Raw genomic sequence first — 20,793 nt, forward strand, 5'->3', positions numbered from 1 at the left:
GCATCACAATTCAGACAATGCTCCTTTGCTTTCCTTTTCTTAAATCTCCAGAGCTGTCTAGCATTCCAATAGAAGCAGATAGTCCAATCTGAAGAGCTGTCTGAAGTGAAGTGTGAGGTTGTAGTCAGGTTCTGACTTGATTTTTCCAACTCTGTGATAGACTCCCCCAAACTGTTTAAGTTAGTGAGACCCTCTTATGTTTTTGTTATAATTGTTTTAATATTTTGAGATTATACATTTTTGTTTTAATGATAAAATATTTCAAGCATTCAGAGAATATAAACACCCATGTATCACCCACAGATTAAACAGATATGAAAATTTTGCTTGTTTTTCAGATTTTTATTCAAAAATATTTCAGAAACAGTTGAAACATCTTCATGTATACCATTCCCCACTCTTCTTTCCCAGACATATCTAAATATCCTGAAGCTGATGTGCATCTTCCCTTTCTTGGTTTTAGATGTTCATTTCATTTGTATCCATAAATGATATATAGTAGTGCTTATTATGTGTTTATAATTTACATAAATATTACCTGCATCCTTCTGTAATTTTTTTCATTCAAAAGTCTGCTTTTCAGGTTTATTCCTACAGATACATGTTCATTTAGTTCATTCATTATAACTGTGGCATATACCACAACTATTTATCCATTCTCCTGTAGTTGGATATTTGGGTTGTTTCCAATTTTTCATTGTTATCAGTGCTGAAATGAATATCCTAATATCTGTTTTTGCAAATGTACAGAGTTTGTTTGGCATATATACTTAGTGGAATTACTGAGTTGTATGTTATACGCATTTTCAAGTTTAACTGGATCTTGCCAAATTGTTTTCCACAGTGGTTGGACCAATTTTCACTCCCCCAGCAGTGTGTGTGAGTTCTCCATTTCCCCACATCCTCACCTCACAGTCACACATTAACTTTTGCCAGCTTGATGGACATGAAGTATCATTTTTGTTTTACCTTGCATCTGTTTTCTAGTGTTATTCAGCATCTTTTTGTATGTTTACTGACCATTGATGATTTGCCTGTTTGTGTCCTTTGTTGTTCTATTGAATCATTTTTCCTATAGCTTTTTGTGTTCATTATATACTCTAGATACTAACTCCTTGCTAGCTATATGCATTGCAAATACTTTCTCCCAGTCTGGCTTATTTTAAAATTTTATTTGTGGTGTCTTTTTGTCTTGCAAAAGTTTTGATTTTAAAATAGTCAGATTTATCAGTCTTTTTCTTTACGACTTCTGCTTTTTATGTCTTTTTAAAGCAGTTCTTCTCTATGCAGAGATTATAAAGATTTTCTTCTATATTTTCTTCTAAAAGTTTTTAAATTTTGCTTTTACTCGTTTAGGACCTTAATCAAACTGATATATATTGTTATGTATAATGGGAAATGGGCTTCTAATGTCTTCTTCCTATATGAACAAGTGACCCTGCTATATTTCCCCCTATTGATTTGTAATGGCTATTTCTGCTTTATATGCATGGATCTGTTTGGATACTCTCAATTCTTTTCCATTGTTCTTTTGGTTATTCCTGCATTGACAGTAAATTGTCTTAATTACAATTACTTTCACTCTAAAATAATTCCTGATACCTGGTATGGTGAGCCATCCCACATACCTTCTTCCTTTTCTTCTTGACCTTTTAGTTTTTCATATTACTTTTAAGGTCAGCTTGTCAAATTTCACATGGGGCTTTTAATTGGAATTGCATTAATTTATAGATCTATTTGAGGAGAATTGACATCTTTCATGATACTGGGTATTCCATCTATGAACATGGTATACATATCGGGGATTCTCTTATATCCTTCAATAAAGTTTCATTATTTTCAGTGTATTTCATATTGCTTGTTAGATTTGTTCCTAGGTACCTTAAATTTTTTGTTGCTATGGTGAATGGGATTCTTTTTAAATACATTTTCTTACTGTGCATTGCCTTGTCTTTATAAACTCTGTAGATCTTGTATCCAGCACCCTTGCTTAATTTTTTTTAATTCTAATAACCTTTGGACTTTCTATGTAAATTTGACGACTTTGTTTCCTATTATTTTTTATTAACTTTTATATAGATTTTCAGCGTTCCTCTCTTTTATCTTTCATATTTATCTTTTCAAATGTTAAATTTTAAGTTTGGTTTAAAACTTTTTCAAGCTATTTAAAAGTAAATAAAATCTAAATTAGAGCTAAAGTCACAAACAGAAAACTCTGAGAAACTCAGCTGAATTTTGTTTTAAGGCTATACTGCATATAAAATATTCTGTTTTTGGAGGTTGTATGGTAACCTCAAAGATAGATTGTTGTATAGTAACAACAAAGACGAGGTTGTATAGTAACAGCAAAGAAAGGACCATCCATTTTTCTTGTAATATTTTAAAATATTCTGTTCTTTATACAAAGACTAGCTTTTTCCTTTTATTTTTTTGCTTGGCATCCTGAAAGGAAGTTACTTTCCATGTCTTTTTTTTTTTTTCCACTACTTTGCTGATTAAGGAGCGGCTCTTTTTTCCCCATAACATCCAGTGAAATTATTGGTTCTTTTCATTCAAATAAATACCTTCCAATAAAACCCCATAAAAGAAGACCATATTTTACATAGCTACCTAAGAAAGATATGATATGTGACTAAATTTGTATTAAAGTCAGAATTCCAATAATATTAAATAATTACAATAAAATTAAATAATTCCCTTCTTTGGAAATTAATTTCTGCACAAAAATCCCAGTGTCAGTCTCTGTCTATGTATTTACATCCAGAGCTGTGTTCTGTATATGTAATATATGTTCTATGTATGAAAGTTGAGTAGTTAAAAGAATCTTCTAAATATTTTATTATAAATCATTTTAAGATACTTTTTAGAATTAATATGGCAAATTCAGATGAATGTAAAAATTAATATCCCCATATTTATGTAGGCCACATGCTATGGCTTTTTTTATTTGGATCATTTGATCCAAATGATTTATATTTCCAGACTGAAGTAACTTACTAATTGAACAAATATTTCATTTGTAGATATTGCAGGCAGAGATTTAAATTATCAACACTATGAGAATTTTAGCTTTATTGAGGTTTTCTTTATTATTAATTGGTAGAACTTTTTGCCTTATTGATATTTTGTTTGGTTTTATTTATTTTGGCTTCTTTCTAGTTATATTTGAAATTAATGGAGTGTTTCATGACATTTATTTCCTTTTTTGCTCCTGGATTCAGACTGTAGACTCCACTCCACTTTCAGTTCACACACCAACCTTAAGGAAAAAAGGATGTCCTGGTTCAACTGGCTTTCCACCTAAGGTACTCAATCTAGTTATAAGCATAGTGTGTTCCAAAAAAAATGAATTTTATCTGCTCTATGCATTTGCTGTGATTTTTTTGATATTATTTCTTCAAAGTTACAAACAGAAAAACTTATAAAATAAATTCTGTGTGAATGCAAATAATCACCAATAGAAAAGGTAGGGAGAGCATACAGCACTTTTTCATCTTCTTAAATTCAATGTTTTGAAGTCTGTTATAATAAGAAGTAGCACTTCCTCTAAGCAGTATATGCCTCAGTAAGAGATTAAGTTGAGGCCACTTGTGGAAGAATCTGAGACTGAAGTCAGTAAACCACTGAGAAAGAAAAACGTTTAGTGAAAAATTCAGGTGAACTTTTTTTCCCATTCTATTTGACATAAATATGACTGAAGTATTACATATGGTAGAATGAGAAGATTTAGTTGCTTGTCTCAACCTCCTACAAAGAAATTCCAGAAATTGGAAAACTGAATGATCTGCCTCTCCAGAACATAAACCTTGGATAAACCACAAAATGAGAGAGAGAGGTCAATGGACCTGAAAAAATATACAAAAAATATAACTGATATAGAAGAAAAACTGAAATAACCTGTGCCCAGATAAAGCAAAATTTTAAGGCCAGATAGAACATGAACTTAAAATAAACATAAAAAATATCCTTAAAGAGATAAGAAGTATGTTGGTAACATGAGGCAGGGTAAGGTAGTTAGGAAGAAAAATAAATTGGGAGTACTTGACATGAAAACATAACTGCTGAAATAACTAAATAGATGACTTTAATAGTAGAAGGGGCAAAATGGATATCACAGAAAAACAAATTAGTAGGATGGAAGATAAGATGAAAAACAGGAAAGTTAAGATATATGACAACCCAGCCAAAAGAAAACATTGTAGTAAACTAATGGTTTATAAATAAAAGGAAAAATATTGGGCATTCAGGCAAAAAACTTTGTCACTTAAAGGGGAAAGAAAATGAGATTATCATCAGATTTTTTCATAGCAGCAGTATGCTAAAAACAACAGCAGTGAAATAACACATTTAAGACACCCAAGGAAAGTACAAGTCGAAGATTTTTAAGGATTTAATATTTTAAGGATAATAAAGCATCCTCCAAAAATGAAGGCCACAGAAAACTATTAAGAACATGCGAGAGCTCAGGAAATACTGTTCCCATACCCCTTCCCAAGTAATGTACTAGAGAACAAGCTTCAGACAACCAAAAGGATAAAGACACCAAGTACTTTGAGAGGCAAGAGTGAAGTGGGAGTCTGGAGTAAATTAGAGAATTGATTCAAAGTCCACATAAAGTGTTATACCAGCTCTGAAAACCAGACAACTACCCCAACTCAGCCATATGTTAATTTTGTGAAGTAATTAAACCAAAGAGATCACAAATTTAGGGGCACCAGGCTCACTGGTTGGTGAGAGAAAGAAGTGCAAAACCACAAATAGTGAGATTTGGCAAAAGTCCATGTACTGAATGGCAAGACTTCAAAGCCTTTCCTCTGCTTAGCTCCCAGAATACTGACTCTTGGGACTATAGCCTCCTCCTCCCCACTCTGCTTGGAGGATATCAGTGGATCCTCGGGTCCACTGAATGGCCCAGAAAAGACCTATTGATAATGTCATGTGGGGCTCCCTAATGAGATGGCTAGGTCCTTTCTTAACAAGCACATCATATGTTTGCTCTCACATGTGCACACATAGATAGACACAAAATCTCTTTAGCTTTTTTACTGACTTTTAAAAATGTTAAGATTCCCAAAAGTCAGTAGACATTTCAAAATTATCTAACAAAAGAAAAAGATCAGGGATACATGGTGGTTCACATCTGTAATGCTAGCATTTTGGGAGGCTTAGGCAGGCTGATCGCTTGAGCCCAGGAGTTCAAGACCCACCTGGGCAGCATGGCAAAACCCTGTCTATATGAAAAATACAAAAATTAGCCAGGTGTGGTGATGTGCACCTGTAGTGCCAGCTACTTGGGGGCTGAGGAGGGAGGATCACTTGAGCCTGGGATTTCAAGGCTGCAGTGAGCTGAGATTGCACCGCTAAACTCCAGCCTCGGTGACATGGTGAGACCCCATCTCAGAAAAAAAAAAAAAGAAAAAGATCAAAACAAACAAATATTTCCTGCTTTCATTGAAGGAAAAAGGGACAATGCAAAAAGCAGAAAGAAACAGAGCAATATGAGAACAAGAAGTCTCAAGTTAAAGAAAATATGATAAATATTTTTTAAATTCAGTAGATGAGTCACAAGATAAATTTGAGAATTCTCTTAGAAAATATTGGAAAAAAAATCAGGTAGAAATTAGGAAAAGAAAATATGAGAAATCAATATCCAACAAATAGAAGTTCCTGAAAAGGAAAACAGAAAAAAGAAAAGGAAGGAAATTATCAAGTAAGTAAAAGACTTTTACCTGTAACTGAAAGACATGTTTCCAGATTAAAGAGTTCCATCAGTGCCTACTATCACTAGTGGATGACAAATACCTGTCCCCAGTCACATCATTGTGTGAGTTTTCAAGATACCAAAGACAGAGCTTTTTAAACCTTTAAGGAGATAAAAAAAAGATCACATCCACATATTCAGGAATTGAAATGACATACTTATCCAAAGCAAAATGAAAAGAATAGTTAGAAGGTAAAATGATTTCAAGCTAGAATTTTTGATTCCCTGTCAAATGTCCCATCGAGTTGCAGGGGGAAAAAATCACATTTTGAGAAATTCCAGATCTCAAAAAAATGTTTATCACCCATGTGCTACTTTTAAGGAAACTTAATTAGTTCTACCAGAACAAGGAAGGGGACAAGGAAAGAGAGACACGAGGTCCATAGAAGAAGGAATTGTACACAGACCGGTTAAGAGAAAGACTGGAATAGGAAACCAGAGGACTTCAGCAGGGTTGTCTTCAGGTCGATAGAAAGGGGTAAGGGGGCTGAAAGGCTTCCAGTGTGTTTGACCATGTGGTAAATAGATTCCAGGGGATTTTACAGTCCTTAGAAGAGTCTGGAAGATTTAGTGATAGAGATACAGAAAGGTAAAAGTCGAGGGTGGGGGGGCACTATTGATTTTAGAAAAATCATAAGGTTATACAAGAAAGATGATCACCATAGTGTACTTCTTATTAGTGAATAATGATTCTCTAGTGATAATAACTTAGACATTACATATAAATTTTAAGCTGAAACTACTATAACAATATTGGGAAAAATGAAAAAAGGGAGTAGATGGTGTAAAAGGGCCATATCCTTCTCTACCCTAGCAGGAAGTGAACAGATAATGTCTCAAATCAAAAAACTGTAGTATAGGCTTTCCATCCCTAGCTCTCCCCCGCCAATATAGATACCTATTACAGAAGGAGGGAAATAGCTTTTAAAGAAGAAGAGTTAAATGAAATTGCCTCTAGGAAGTAGGAGGAATACTTCTGATTTTGTCATAAGCATTGTAATACCGTTTTACTTTTTCAACCATGTGTATGTATTAATTTGATTTTAAAAATTCAAAACACAGAAAATGTAGAAAAATTTTTTGTGACTGAGAATATAAGATCTCAAATCACAAGCATAAGGTGAAAATATTCATGGACTTTACATCAAAATTAAAAATGTTTTTACAGTGAAAGCATTGTTAACAGATGATGACAGACTAGTGGAAGATATCTGCAATGTTTACCACTAATAAGAGGCTTATTTCTAAAATACATAAGAAATTCCTGCAACTCCATTTGAAAAAGACTGGAAATCTCGTTGAAAGATTGGCAAGTGATATAAATAATTCCCAGAAGACGAAATCCTGATAGTCAACAAGTATGTGAAGAAATGTCCAACTTTATTAATCATTGGAGAAATTTTTAAAATTTAATTTTAAAATTACTATCACTTTCTATTCAAAATCAAGATAAAATTAAGTAAGATGACATCATGGATGCGGAGAAACAGGCAGCTTCACACGTGAATACTGGAAGTATAAACGGGTACAGCCATTCTGGAGAGAACCTAGGCAATGTAGAGTCCATACGTAAGCTGTATGACTCAGCAATCTCATTTCATCAGAAAAATCTCTTTCCTTTAGAAAAACCTTCATACAGATCCATTAGGCAACATGATGATGATGTTTATTACTGTATTTTTTATGGCAGTAGGGAGTTGGAAATAGAAGAAAGATTCCTAAAATGTAGCTGATACATAACAGAAACACATTTATATAAATTAAAAACACATACTCAGACTATCTAATTTATAAAGATATATACATGCCCAAGGTATTGGATCATCAATGATGAAAAGGCAAAATAAGACAAAATAAAACTAGAGTGAGGCTTCTATCAAGCTGATAATATTATTTTATGAACTAAATATTAACTCAATTTTTTGCACCTAGTATTTCTACCCAAGAAATAAAATTTATTTCATGTTTTTTAAAAGATAAAGAAGTGAATCTTTAATTATCTCAAAATAGAAATTTTAAAAGGGAAGAAAAAATATTTTTTAAAAAAATTTAATTTTTTTTTTTTTTTTTTTTTTTTTTTTTTTTTTTTTTTTTTTTTTGAGACGAAGTCTCACTTTGTTGCCAGGCCGGAGTGCAGTGGCATGATCTCAGCTCACTGCAGCCTCTGCCTCCCGGGTTTAAGCGATTCTCCTGCCTCAGCCTCCCGAGTAGCTGGGACTATAGGCGCATGCCACCAAGCCGAGCTAATTTTTGTATTTTTAGTAGAGACAGGCATTCACCATGTTGGCTGGGATGGTCTCGATCTCTCGACCTCGTGATCCGCCCACCTTGGCCTCCCAAAGTGCTTGGGATTACGGGCATGAGGCACCGTGCCCGGCCAGAAAATTTAATTTCTTTAAAACTTTTTAAAATTTTTTGTAAAAAAGAAAGGGTTGTGTGAGATACTCTTTGACTTGTCATTTATTAGTGGTAAAAGTTTAATTATCTACAATACATTTTTAAACTTTCACCAAGAGTTGTACTTGGTTCTACTTGGCTCTTACATCTTCTATTAAAAACATTTTACTTTCTCCAATGTGTAGCTTAAAATCTACAGCACAGACAAAATTGGAGTAGAAAAGAACTCTTTCTAATCATCACTTAGAAATTTGAGGTTATAGTTAATTCTTTCTACTCCAAATGATCACATAATCTAAAATCCTAATCTTAGTCCATACTCTAATACCTTTCTTACTAGATTTTTTTCTTTTCATTTTTTTCCTCCTCTTACAGCTGTCCACAAAGATAAGTATTAGATATCAAATACTGACCAGGAGGCAGGAAACAGGGATATTAGAAGCGAAGGAAACTAGACCCTAAGATTGATCATTCATGTGTCTTTCTTTATACATTTTCACAGCACAAAAACAAAATCCTATTGTGTATTACCTAAAGATTGATGGCATCAGAATAACGATCTTTAATTATGTTATGTTATACTATCCTTAGTGGAGATTAGTGAAACATAAACCCCTTAATCTTTAGTAGTAGATTACACAACCTCTCCCATAATTTAACCAGCACCTACCAGTTGGATGATTTATTACCTAAAATTAATGCTCATCCAAAACACTGGGTTGTTATATTTTTCCCTGCTGGCATACTCAGAATTGTGACATCCTGAATAGATCTCTTGCTGGAGAGGAAGTATATGATATATATATATATATATATATATATATATATATCATATATGTGTATACGCAATTTGGGGGGTATTGTGAAGAGTTACTAATAAATTTGTCAACCCTAGAGTTGTTTCATTGCTACTGTTTCAGATATGTCTTGTTACCCTTTAGAAGAAGAAAAACATGAAGCTACTTAGAGCAGTTGATTAATTTTTCCTTCTTTGTATTCAAAGCCTCTAGGACTAACCAGTAAAATAACTTTACATCTTTTGCATTAATGCATTTTGAACAATTGAAAAAGTTAGCACTAGAAAATTTACTCATAATAGTTTCTCAAAGAGCCAAAAATTAAAAAGTAGTATACAGGAGAAAGAGCAAAATTTTATGATTTTAGTAGATTCCTTCATATAAGGAAGTAATATCTATCTTTCCAAGGTGGTTGCATGAAATAAGATGAATTATATAAAGTACTGGTACAGTGTCTGTACCCTGCCTGGGACTCAGAAGCTATAGGAGCAGTTGCAGAGTTAGTAATAAGATAGTCTGTGTTCTAGTTAGAGTCAAATCCCAGTGCTGCTTTGAAACTGACCAAAAGATCATGAGGAACTTCTAGAAACAGAATGGTTTGAGGTTGGACCAGAGCTCATGACCACTCTAAATTTGAGACTCACCCCATTCTCTGACTAATGCTGGTAGTCAGGTTTTTCTATGTAAAAAGATAATCTACTTCTTTTATTTTTTTAAACTTTCTTAGTGTACAAATCATATATCCCAGTTGAAAAGAACAAGATTTATTTTTAACTTGAATTTTAAAGCTTCAAATATTCCCTTTAGTTTTTTGTTCATATGTTAGTGTCTATTGAAATAAATGCTACTTGATAACCTTTTAAAATCAGTATTCATAATTTATTAGAATATGGAGTCGAGTTCTTAGTAGTTTAAATCAATCACATTTAAAAGAGAAAAAAACAGCAAAATTCAAATAACACTGGGTACCCATGGACATAAAGATGGCAACAAAAGACTCTGGGGACTACTAGAGACGGGGAAGGAGGGAGAGGTTCCAGGGCTAAAAAACTGGGTACTGTGCTCAGTACTTGGGTAATGTGGATCGGTCATACCCTAAACCTCAGCATCATACAATATACTCAGGTAACAAACCTGCATGTTTGTTACCCACGAATCTAAAATAAGAGTTGAAATTTTTTTTTAAAAAAAATGTTTTTTGAGTACTTGGTATGTACCAGGTACTGTTTGAAAGGCTTTGTTTATATTAATAATCATTTAACCACTCCGTTAGGTAGATACTATTATTTATCCTGTTTCGTAGATAGGGAAAGTGAGACAGAGAAGAATTTAGTAAATTTTTCCTAAGTTCACACAGCAGAATGAAAGGTTATTTATTATACATCATTTATTGTTAAAACATGCTAAAAGAATTAATTTGGAAAACAAAGGAATATTCCAAAGAGGTAGAATCTACATTTGCTTACCACCATGTAAATCAGGTAAGACTAAGATACCGTTAACTACGGGATATTCAATAAGAAATTTCAATCTGCCATCTGTCTCTGGAATAATATCTGTGTATTCTTATCTGCTCAAGTGTTATACTGCCTCTTTCCATAGGAGGAAACTGATTTGTGAAGCATATTATTTGTCCTTGGTCCTAGAAAGAGAAATGCATGATTTACCGTAGAAACAATAATTTTAAATAACTTTTTTTCCTAAGAAGGTATAAAGCATATTAAAATCCTATATTTGTATCGGTATAAATATGCAATATTTTACTTAACTATTTGCTGAACAATAATTTGGATAATTTATTAAAATTCTGAAGCTAAGATTTATGAGCCCCCCAAAAAAGCTATTATTTTACATACTTTTCAAATGGCATTCAAGAACAATTGATTATCATTTAACTTCTTAATTATTTTAGCTTAGTCCAGTTCAAAGTACCTAATAAAAATGTTTAGAGACCATAAACTATAAGAAGACGTAATGAGAAATGGAAATAATTCATTCTATTCCTATTTAGAAAACATTCTAAAAAGTGGTATGGGGCATAGGGACTCACATTATGGAAATATTTTAAACAATTATGTGGTTTTTTATCAATTTGTTTTGCAGCGCAAGACGCACCAGTTTTTTGTAAAATCTTTTACTACTCCTACCAAGTGTCATCAGTGTACCTCCTTGATGGTGGGTTTAATAAGACAGGGCTGTTCATGTGAAGGTAAGAACATAAAGGAAAGAAAATGTGACTTCACTATCTAAATTGTAATCAAATAAGTTGATTCTCTTTCAAAGGTGTATAAATGTTTGTTTTACTTAATCATTTGCTTTTTTGCATAACAGGAATGGAAACAATCTGTGTTGTCTGTTGAATGTTCGAAAAACTAGACGTATTTTTCAGGGGCAATATATTTAAAAATTTGTCTTTGTTTTGTTATTGAGTAAATTTGTAGTCCCCGCCAAAAAACATTAACCTATCTGACAGAAGAAAATTCATTGAATTTTTGCCTTGTTTAATTTATTAGAGAAATTGTTACTGAAAAGTGGACAGTGTGGGAACCTTTTCAGAAATATGTCTGTCACTATGCCTGAAAGATATTTTATTCCTGTATTAATAGCAGAGGGTTTTTTTTTTTCCCCTAACATCCATGATTTATTCATCACATGTTTATGGAACACCCACTGTACTTCTAGGCACTGGGGACTTAATAGTGGATAGGGGAAAGGCATAGATCCTACCCTCATAGAGCGCACATTCTGAGTGATGAAGGAGAGGGTCAGGGGTCATGTGAACAGAAAAGGAAGTATATTTGTTTGGGTATTCCTTTATTTTTCCTAGGACCTCTGAAGTGAAAATGGTTTAAATTATAATGGAACATATTTTTTTTAATGTTTCAGAAGAATACTTTTTTAAAAATTCAAATGAAATTTGTCACTACAACACTACTTTATATGAGGGGACTTCAAAAAGCTTGTGGAAAAGTAGAATTTAAAAATAAAAATAAACAATACAAACTTTATTTTTTTAACATAAACTCCATTAAGTTCAAGACAACTTTGTAAGCAATTACACCACCCATTTAGTCCATCCCTAAAGAACAGAGGGTCCTGAGAATGTAACCATGTCAGTGTAGTCTCCTTTACATTATTAACTGAAGAAAGATGGGTGCCCTTAAAGACTTTTTGAAATTCAGAAACAAAAAAGTCAGAAGGAACCAAATCAGGACTGTAAGGTGGATGCCTAATGATTTCCCATGGAAACACTCACAAAATTGCTGTTGTCTGATGAGAGGACTGAGCAGGAGGAGCATTGTCATGGTGAAGAAGGACTCTGGTGAAGCTTTTCCCAGGCGTTTTTCTGCTAAAGCTTTGGCTGTATTTCTCAAAACACTCTCATAATAAACAGGTGCCATCATTCTTTAGCTCTCCAGAAAGCCAACAAGTAAAATGCCTCAAGCATCCCAAAAAACTATTGCCATGACCTTTGCTCTTGACTGGTCCACTTTTGCTGTGACTGGACCACTTCTACCTCTTGGTAGCCATTGCTTTGATTGTGCTTTGTCTTCAGGATCATACTGGTAAAGCCATGTTGCATCTCCTGCTGCTGTTCTTCAAAGAAATGCTTCAAGATCTTGATCCCACTTGTTTAAAATTTCCGTTGAACATTCTGCAGCTGATCTGGGTGCAGTGGTTTTGGCACCTGACAAGTGGGAAGTTTGCTCAGCATTCATTTTCAGTCAGAATTGTGTAAGCTGAACCAATTGAGATGTCTGTGGTATTGGCTGTTGTTTGTGCTGTTACTCATCAGTCCTCTTCAGACAGAGCATGAACAAGATTAATTTTTTTCCTGGCAAATTAATGTGGAAGGTTTGCTACTGCAGGTTTCATCTTTGACATCATCTTATTCCTTCTTAAAATGAGTTATCCATTTGTAAACTGCTGATTTCTTGAAGGCATTGTATTTGTCTCTTCTCACGCTGGTAATAAAGATATACCCAAGACTGGGTAATTTATAAAGGAAAGAGGTTTAATTCACTCAGTTCCACATGACTGGGGAGGCCTCACAATCATGGTGGAAGGTGAAAGAGAAGCCAAGTCACGTCTTACATGGCGGCAGGCAAGAGAGTATGTGCAGGGGAACTCCCCTTTATAAAACCATCAGATTTCATGAGACTTATTCACTATCACCAGAGTAGCACAGAGAGACCTGCCCTCATGATTCAATTACCTCCCACTGTGTCCCTCCCATGACACGTGGGAATTAGGGGAGCTACAATTCAAGATGAGATTTGGGTAGGAACACAGCCAAACCATATCAGGCATTGTCCCCATAAACTTTTTGTAAAGCATCAATGATTTTACCCAAGCTTCATTGTAAATTTTATATTTGTTCTTACTTAATTTTAGCAGAATTCATGTTGCTCTGATAGGGGCTCTTTTCAAATTGATGTCTCATTCTTCTTAGTGCCTCAAACTAGATCCTTTTCAGACATATTATAACAAGTTAGTATGCATTTATTTTGGTGCAAAAGAAAATTTTAAATCCATGCATAGTTTTTCCATAATAGTGTTTTCCATGAACATTCTGAAGATCTCTCATATATTGATTTATCTTATGAAAAAGACAAGAAAATAGTTGCTAACTCAAATTCTAATACTAGTTACCATTTCCTATCTTTTCTGTTAGGATGGGAAGGGACCTTAACGGAAATATAGCCAATCCCCATCAGATGCATGTGTTTCCTTTATAATATACTTGTAGTTAGCCTATATCTGAATACTTTGAGTAAGAGGGAAATTAATAACATCTTAAGGCAGTGCATTCTGTTTGGTTAGTTCTCACAGCTAAAGTGAAAGATCCAGATTCCAGTATTTTAACTAATCCATTAGATACGTGTGTTTAAAGCCAAATAAAATGTTCAGGGTTAAGAAAGCAGAGATTTAAGAGTTAGGAGTGTATTAAGTTATAAACATGAATGACATCCAAGAAGGTACATGTAGATTGCGAAGAGAGCAAGTACATGAGTCTCTTACTTAGTTAAGGGAAGGCAACAGGAAAAGATAGCCAAGTAACCTGAGAAGGAATCGCCTGTATTGTTGACTAGGAAGGTGTGACTGAAGCCAAAGAAGGAGAAAATTTGTAGTTTTCAAGCTTTGTTTCATTTTGGAACTTAGCCAGTACTGGTATGTCATTTTAAAATTTGTCTATCAGAAAGAATCCTGGCCAGCTACCTGGCTTTAAGTCCCATGTCATTTTTTATGCACCACAATTATTTGCAATTCATAGCAGGAATTTTTGAGGTCTTCTCAGACTCTCTTCCCTTCTAGAGTCTTTTGCTGTGAAATTGTGCCTATCTTTTCTTCAGACCCTTTGAAGCCTACTTTATGAAGCTATGGGGACTCACGAGACCGTTCCTAGCCTTTGTCTGCCAGGCTTTTGTAAATGTTATAATAACGTGGTTCCAGCTTCTAAAGATTCCTGTCATGTTCCTTTCCTTGTGGCTGGTTGGAATTAGATCCAGTATAGGATACTTATTTTGTTGCTTCCACTGCCCTTTGCTTGTAAGTAAAACAAATCATAACTTGCTAGATACTCCACTTAAAAGTGAATTGAAGTTGAGTGTGATGGCTCATGCCTATAGTCCCAACTACTCAGGAGGCTAAGACAAGAGGATCGTTTTGAGGCCAGCCTGGGCAACATAGCAAGACCTTCTCTTTAATAAATAAATAAAGTGAATTGAGACATTTGGATGATTTTTGTCATCTTGCCTCTCTGCTGGTTTCACAGTATCCATCAGTGATATGTAGTCCATTTATAGAGATGGTAACTGTACCTCTCTTAGATTGTTATAGAAAAATGAAAAGCACTCCATAAAGTTAACTATTGTTATTTTAGTAGTAGTTTAAGTATATATAATAATAACTCCTAAAATTTACCTTTAACTTGTGCTTTTTTAGTCATTGAAAAACTGCATTTTCAAGGATTGGTAGGGTTTGCCAAACCAAAGATGTCAGGTAGCTTAATACCCACTGGTGACCCTTGCAACAGAAATTTCAAGGCAGATGCCAAGTTGCAGTGGGATGAAGCGCAAAAAACTCTAGAAACTACTCTTTTAGAAAATCTAAATCAATCATTTTATTCACAAGGTTAGATGCTTCTTCTATTTGCTTCTTTTTTTGATCACTAATGTCAATACAGAACAACAGTAATACAAATAATTTTTTAAATATTTACTATGTCTCATTAAAATTGTCATTGGTAAGCAAATGAATCAGCTACCCAAATGATAAAACAGTTATTTAAAATAAAATTGGAGATAAGCATTCATCTAACATAGCATCTTGTATGCAGTGAGTGTTATGAATTTTCTTTTTGTTAAAATGAATTTTTATCAAACGTTTCTTTTTTCCCTCCAAAAGTGTGTGGATTCTCATGCCATATAACTTGTGTAAACAAAGCTCCAACCACTTGTCCAGTTCCTCCTGAACAGACAAAAGGTCCCCTGGGTATAGATCCTCAGAAAGGAATAGGAACAGCATATGAAGGTCATGTCAGGGTAAGTATGATTAAGTTGGGTTTAGATTAATCTTTTAAGATTTATTAATGAATTAAAATCAAATCCAGTTATTTTAAGAGCATAGTACTTGATGGAAAATTAAATGAATAAAATTCATCTAATAATTTTATTTCATCTAGAATAATGATTTGCAAACAAAAACCTAGCTTTTACATGGAAATAAGTTATAAAATGTCTCAGGTTTTTCCATATTGTTCCTATCTTGTGATGAAATCTTCATAAAAGAGTTTGTAGCACCTGGTCTTGCAAGAGAGGTGGCATATGGTTATGAATTATGAGCTATTAAGGCATAGTCTTGTTATCTTGGGTAGTATTTACAATGTAAGCTGAACTTCATCTTACACCAAATTTGACTTTTATGCTATTTAGAAAGAAAACCATGAGTGTTATTTTTATGAAACATGAGTGAAAGTTAAAATGGTACCATTAAAATGTTTCTCAGAATAAAAAGTCATTCAGTATTTGAAGAATGTGTTCTCACATTTTCTCATAGCTTAATGATATGTGTCTCATCTGCTACTTTACCAACCAGAATGGCAGACTTATAAAACGTGTGCATTATCTGTAGGTCTTCACCATGCAATTACATATGTAATTTAAGGGATATTTTCATTTGAGTTGTTTTGGCTGTTTGTCTGTCTAAAACAAAACTAAGATTCCTAAGCCAGCTGGAGTGAAGAAAGGGTGGCAGAGAGCACTGGCTATAGTGTGTGACTTCAAACTCTTTCTGTACGATATTGCCGAAGGAAAAGCATCTCAGCCCAGTGTTGTCATTAGTCAAGTGATTGACATGAGGTAAGACTCTGAAGGTAAAATTATTTGTATCATTGCAACATAGGAATTTTAAAGTTTCTGATTTTTAAAAATTGTGTTGCCATGGTTTATTTAAATGAACTAATTTCATATTTTCTAATTTGCTAATATTGCTATAGTAACAGAATTGAAAATAGGAAGTAAGGTGTATTTATAGGACAGGTTGGTATGTGTGTTGAGTGTGAGGGGCTAGGAGTTAAGGAAAAAGAAGTTGGTGACCAAAAGACCTGTGTAAATGGGGTAATGGAGGCCTAACATGTGAAGCTTATATTTTCACATCACCTAAAGGCTTAGAGTATAATTTCAATGTGAGGAAAGAAAATAAAAATCAGAAAGGCTTCTGGAAAACATAATCAGTAAACATTTAAGTAAGTACAGCCCTTAAACACTTCTGGTCTCATTTTTCAGATTCTTCCCATGTTCCTTAGTGCTCTCTCCTTCACCTTTTCTCCTAACTCCAGGCACTGTCCTTGAGTGATCATAGTTACTCACAGCTTCAGCCATTGCCTCAGCATTGATGACTCCCAGGCTTGTATCTCCAGTTCAGATATATCCATCCATTGCTCAAAACCGGAATTTCTAGCTATGACTCATATTGACACTTCACATTAGCATCTCAAATACATTATCTTCCCCTACAAAATATGGAACATGATGGGATAGATTCAAGAAATATTGGCAAGAAAAATCTGATAGAACTTACTAAGGGACTGAATATAGATAGGGAGAAGAATCAAAAATAGGACTAAAGTGTCAAGCCTGTAAGACTAAGGGAGTCATGGTACCAACAACAAAATTAAGGGAATCACGAGAAATTATTGTGGAGGAAATATGTTTTAGATGTTGAAGGAACAATAAAATATAACATGAGCTGGGTTAAGGGTACTTAAGATTTATTATGGGAGGCAAGAAGGTCCACTGGAGGCTCCAGAGACCTACCAGGGTTCAAATCCCAGTTCTACATGTATACTTAACTGGCCTTGTGACTGTGGGTAAGCCAGCAATGATTTCTAGCTCTTGTATAATATGCCACTAGGAAGTTATTCTTGATAAATTATTTGGAGCACTATTAATTACAATGGGGGAAAATTAAATTTTTAAAAAAATTAAATTTGGGTGTTTGGTGCAGTTAAGCTTTGGGTATGTGTTATTTGGATACACACCCCAAACCACCCACACATAGCCACATATACTAACTTTTAATGCTTTGCCTTTTGTTCAGGGATGAAGAATTTTCTGTGAGTTCAGTCTTAGCTTCTGATGTTATTCATGCAAGTCGGAAAGATATACCCTGTATATTTAGGGTAAGTGTGTATGCTATAATTTGATCACTGAATTATGCATTTTTAATGAGTATATTTTGCCTCCCTGTATAAATCATAAATTCACTATAAGTAAAACCAAATATTCTTTTATATATTTCATGTCATCCAGTACTTGAAGGTATAGAAAGTTGGTGCTAAGTATTTAATTAGTGAAAGACCTGGAGAAAGCATCAATATATGGCTTATAAAATATGCTTCCTGTTAGATAATATTTTTTAGTTCCAATTCAATTTTTAAATAAATACTACCACATGGAAAATTAGATAAGTGTGAGGTTTCTCAAGTTTTTAAAAAAATAAAAATGTCTGTCTTGAAAAATTAATGTGTTTGTTACTGCTTTGTAACAGCCATTCCAAAACTTACTAGCTTAAACCAACAATGATTTACTATTTTTCACTATTCTGTGGACCAGCTGTAAAGTTCTTGTGGTGTCAGCTAGTGTCACTCATATGACTGCATTCAGCTCATTTGGGGCCAGGACGTCTAATGACCTTGCTCTTACATCTGGGTGCTGGCTGTTAGCTGGGTGATCTCAGTTCTCCTCTTTGTGAACTCCCTCCATGTGGTCTCTGGTCGTCAGGTAGGCTGGCTGAGCTCCCAGTGGCTGGCTTCTAAGAGAGCAAAATAAGCTGCCAGGCCCTTTGAGGACTAGGCCCAAAACAGTTACAATAACCCTTCTGCATTCTGTTGGTCAAAGCAAGTCATGAGGTCAGCCCAGATTTAAGGGGAGGGGAAATAGACTCCACCTCTTGATGAGAAGAATGGAATTCCTTAGGAGGACTTGTTGGTAGCCGTCTTTGGAGGCTCTTGCCACGATGCAATCTTGAGTTGGTAAATTAAGACAATAGAGGTTTAAAAAAAAAAAAAAAAACTACCGCCCAATTGTTATGCCTATCTCTCTATATTTGTCTATGAATCTTGTATCTAAGGAAGGTCAGGCAAAGATTATACTTAGTCTCTTAGTTCCCAGACTGACAACTATTTATTTTCCTCCCAGCCACCAAGGGAGCCTACAGAGGCCCACTTATCTATAACTGATTTTCATAGTGTGATTTTATTGTCACTGCTACCTAATAAGGAATTCTTTACTTATAATAAGGAATTCATATAGGTAAAATTTAAAACTGCTCTGATAGTGTTGTTTGTATAATGATAAACCTTCATTTAAATGTTAATTTAAATGATCAAATCTTAATGATAATGCGAGTTATTGTTGTGAAGTAACAGATAATATATTTCTGAGCACTTCTGACTTCTTAAAACAAGTCGCAAAGTCAGTATGGTGTGGCGCTTAAGAGCATGGGCACAAGATCCCAGACTTCTAGTTGTGTGTCCTTGGAGAAATGATTTAATTTCTTTGCATCACCATTTTTTTCATATATAAAATAAGGATATAATGACAGTACATCCTAAATCATGACGATGTTAACAGAGTTAAATGAGTTAATACTTGTAAAGTGCTTAGATCTACCTGGTGCTCAGTATTTACTCAATAAATGTCAGTTGTTGTTGTTGTTATATATTTAATGCCTCTTTAGTGATAGTGTTCTGGCACTTTTATAGAAGGAAAATGAAAATGATACTAACATTTCAAATGATATCTGCCACCTTTGCTTTGTCATGTATTCTAGTGCTAAAGGTAGTTATTCTGATTAGGAATAGCTAAACTCCAGTAACGGTATCATTTAATGAATGCTCATTTTATTGGTGAGTGCTAAGCAAACTAACATAATCATGAAACTAACATAAAGGGTGTCTTTTCTAATATCATGAATATTGATTAAATTGTTCTAGGTCACAGCTTCCCAGCTCTCAGCATCTAATAACAAATGTTCAATCCTGATGCTAGCAGACAGTGAGAATGAGAAGAGTAAGTGGGTGGGAGTGCTGAGTGAATTGCACAAGATTTTGAAGAAAAACAAATTCAGAGACCGCTCAGTCTATGTTCCCAAAGAGGCTTATGACAGCACTCTACCCCTCATTAAAACAACCCAGGCAGCCGCAATCATAGGTATGAACTTATAACATTTATCATATTATTATAATTACTTACTAATGTACCTTGAGAACAGGGATTGGCTTTCATCTAGGAATCCCCAGTGTCCAACATACTGTGCATCATATCACAAATGCTCAGTACATGTTTATTGAATGAATGAGACCTATATCAGATCTTTGTTTTTCAGTAAGCAAGAGTATAAGTACACTTTCAAAGTGCCTTTTTTTCCTGAAAAAACAACAGTGCTAAACATTAGCCTACCAGTCTATTTTCTGTTTGTGTGATTTAGAACAAGTTAGTTTCTTAGAGTTTAATATATAAAATACAGATGGTAATTACCTTGCTAAGGTTATTGGGAAGTTTAAATAAGATGGAATACATAACACCGCATAAAAGAAATCCCCTTAACAAATGGCAGTTTCTGTGTCTGGAGGTTTAAATTTTTGCTGTATTCCTGTGTATGCATCTAACTCTTTTATTACTTTCCATAAATACTGAAAAGTTTAATGAGTATGGTTCAAATGCCATTCACAACCTTTACCTCCCAAAACAAGAAGTGTAGAATAACTTAGGTTTTTCATTTTGTTTCATCATTTATTAAACACTTACTTCTTTTTGTAAGTATTGATACAGATTATTCTGTAATAATTGTTCTATTTTAGAAGACATGAGAGATTTACCAGTATAATCTGAAAGGAAATAGTATAAACTGTTAGTGTAATTTATTTTATTTCCATTTTTTGCACCAAATGTTCTTATCATCTGGTTTATTAGCATCACATGGTTTTTTTCCTAATAAAAATCTTTCACATTCATGTCTTACATAGATCATGAAAGAATTGCTTTGGGAAACGAAGAAGGGTTATTTGTTGTACATGTCACCAAAGATGGTAAGAGAAAACTTTTTTTTTTTTTGGAGTAATTTTAAATCGTGTTAAAAAAAATTAAACTCTAGATTCTAAATTCTACAAAGAGCAGGATTTGCTCTTATTTATCCTGTGACTAAAATTTTCCAGACCTAATTTGATATGTTTATAAATTAAAAGATTATTTTTAAATTTCTATAATCCCCCTGAGGTTTAAAACTTCAAATATGTATTGTCTTTCTTGTATCATATTATTTAACAGTTCTGTA

General features: G+C 33.9%; 1 protein-coding gene across 19 annotated transcripts in view; it reads left to right on the plus strand.

The window, feature by feature from the left end:
- The window catches only part of CDC42BPA (CDC42 binding protein kinase alpha), a 314,383-nt gene that overhangs the window by 255,681 nt on the left and 37,909 nt on the right, over window positions 1-20,793 (plus strand). For all 19 annotated transcript variants that reach the window (XR_004030077.1, XM_030812764.1, XM_030812771.1 and 16 more), the window contains 7 exons: window positions 3,222-3,305; window positions 11,059-11,164; window positions 15,364-15,500; window positions 16,177-16,316; window positions 17,557-17,638; window positions 19,454-19,670; window positions 20,486-20,548. Coding sequence is in view for 18 of the 19 variants with exons in the window: in XM_030812764.1 (XP_030668624.1) it covers window positions 3,222-3,305; window positions 11,059-11,164; window positions 15,364-15,500; window positions 16,177-16,316; window positions 17,557-17,638; window positions 19,454-19,670; window positions 20,486-20,548 (829 nt within the window). In the remaining variant the exon portion in view is untranslated. The remainder of the gene's footprint in view (window positions 1-3,221; window positions 3,306-11,058; window positions 11,165-15,363; window positions 15,501-16,176; window positions 16,317-17,556; window positions 17,639-19,453; window positions 19,671-20,485; window positions 20,549-20,793) is intronic.

This window comes from Nomascus leucogenys, chromosome 5 (assembly GCF_006542625.1).
Source record: "Nomascus leucogenys isolate Asia chromosome 5, Asia_NLE_v1, whole genome shotgun sequence".
In the NCBI taxonomy this organism is placed as follows: Eukaryota; Metazoa; Chordata; class Mammalia; order Primates; family Hylobatidae; genus Nomascus; species Nomascus leucogenys.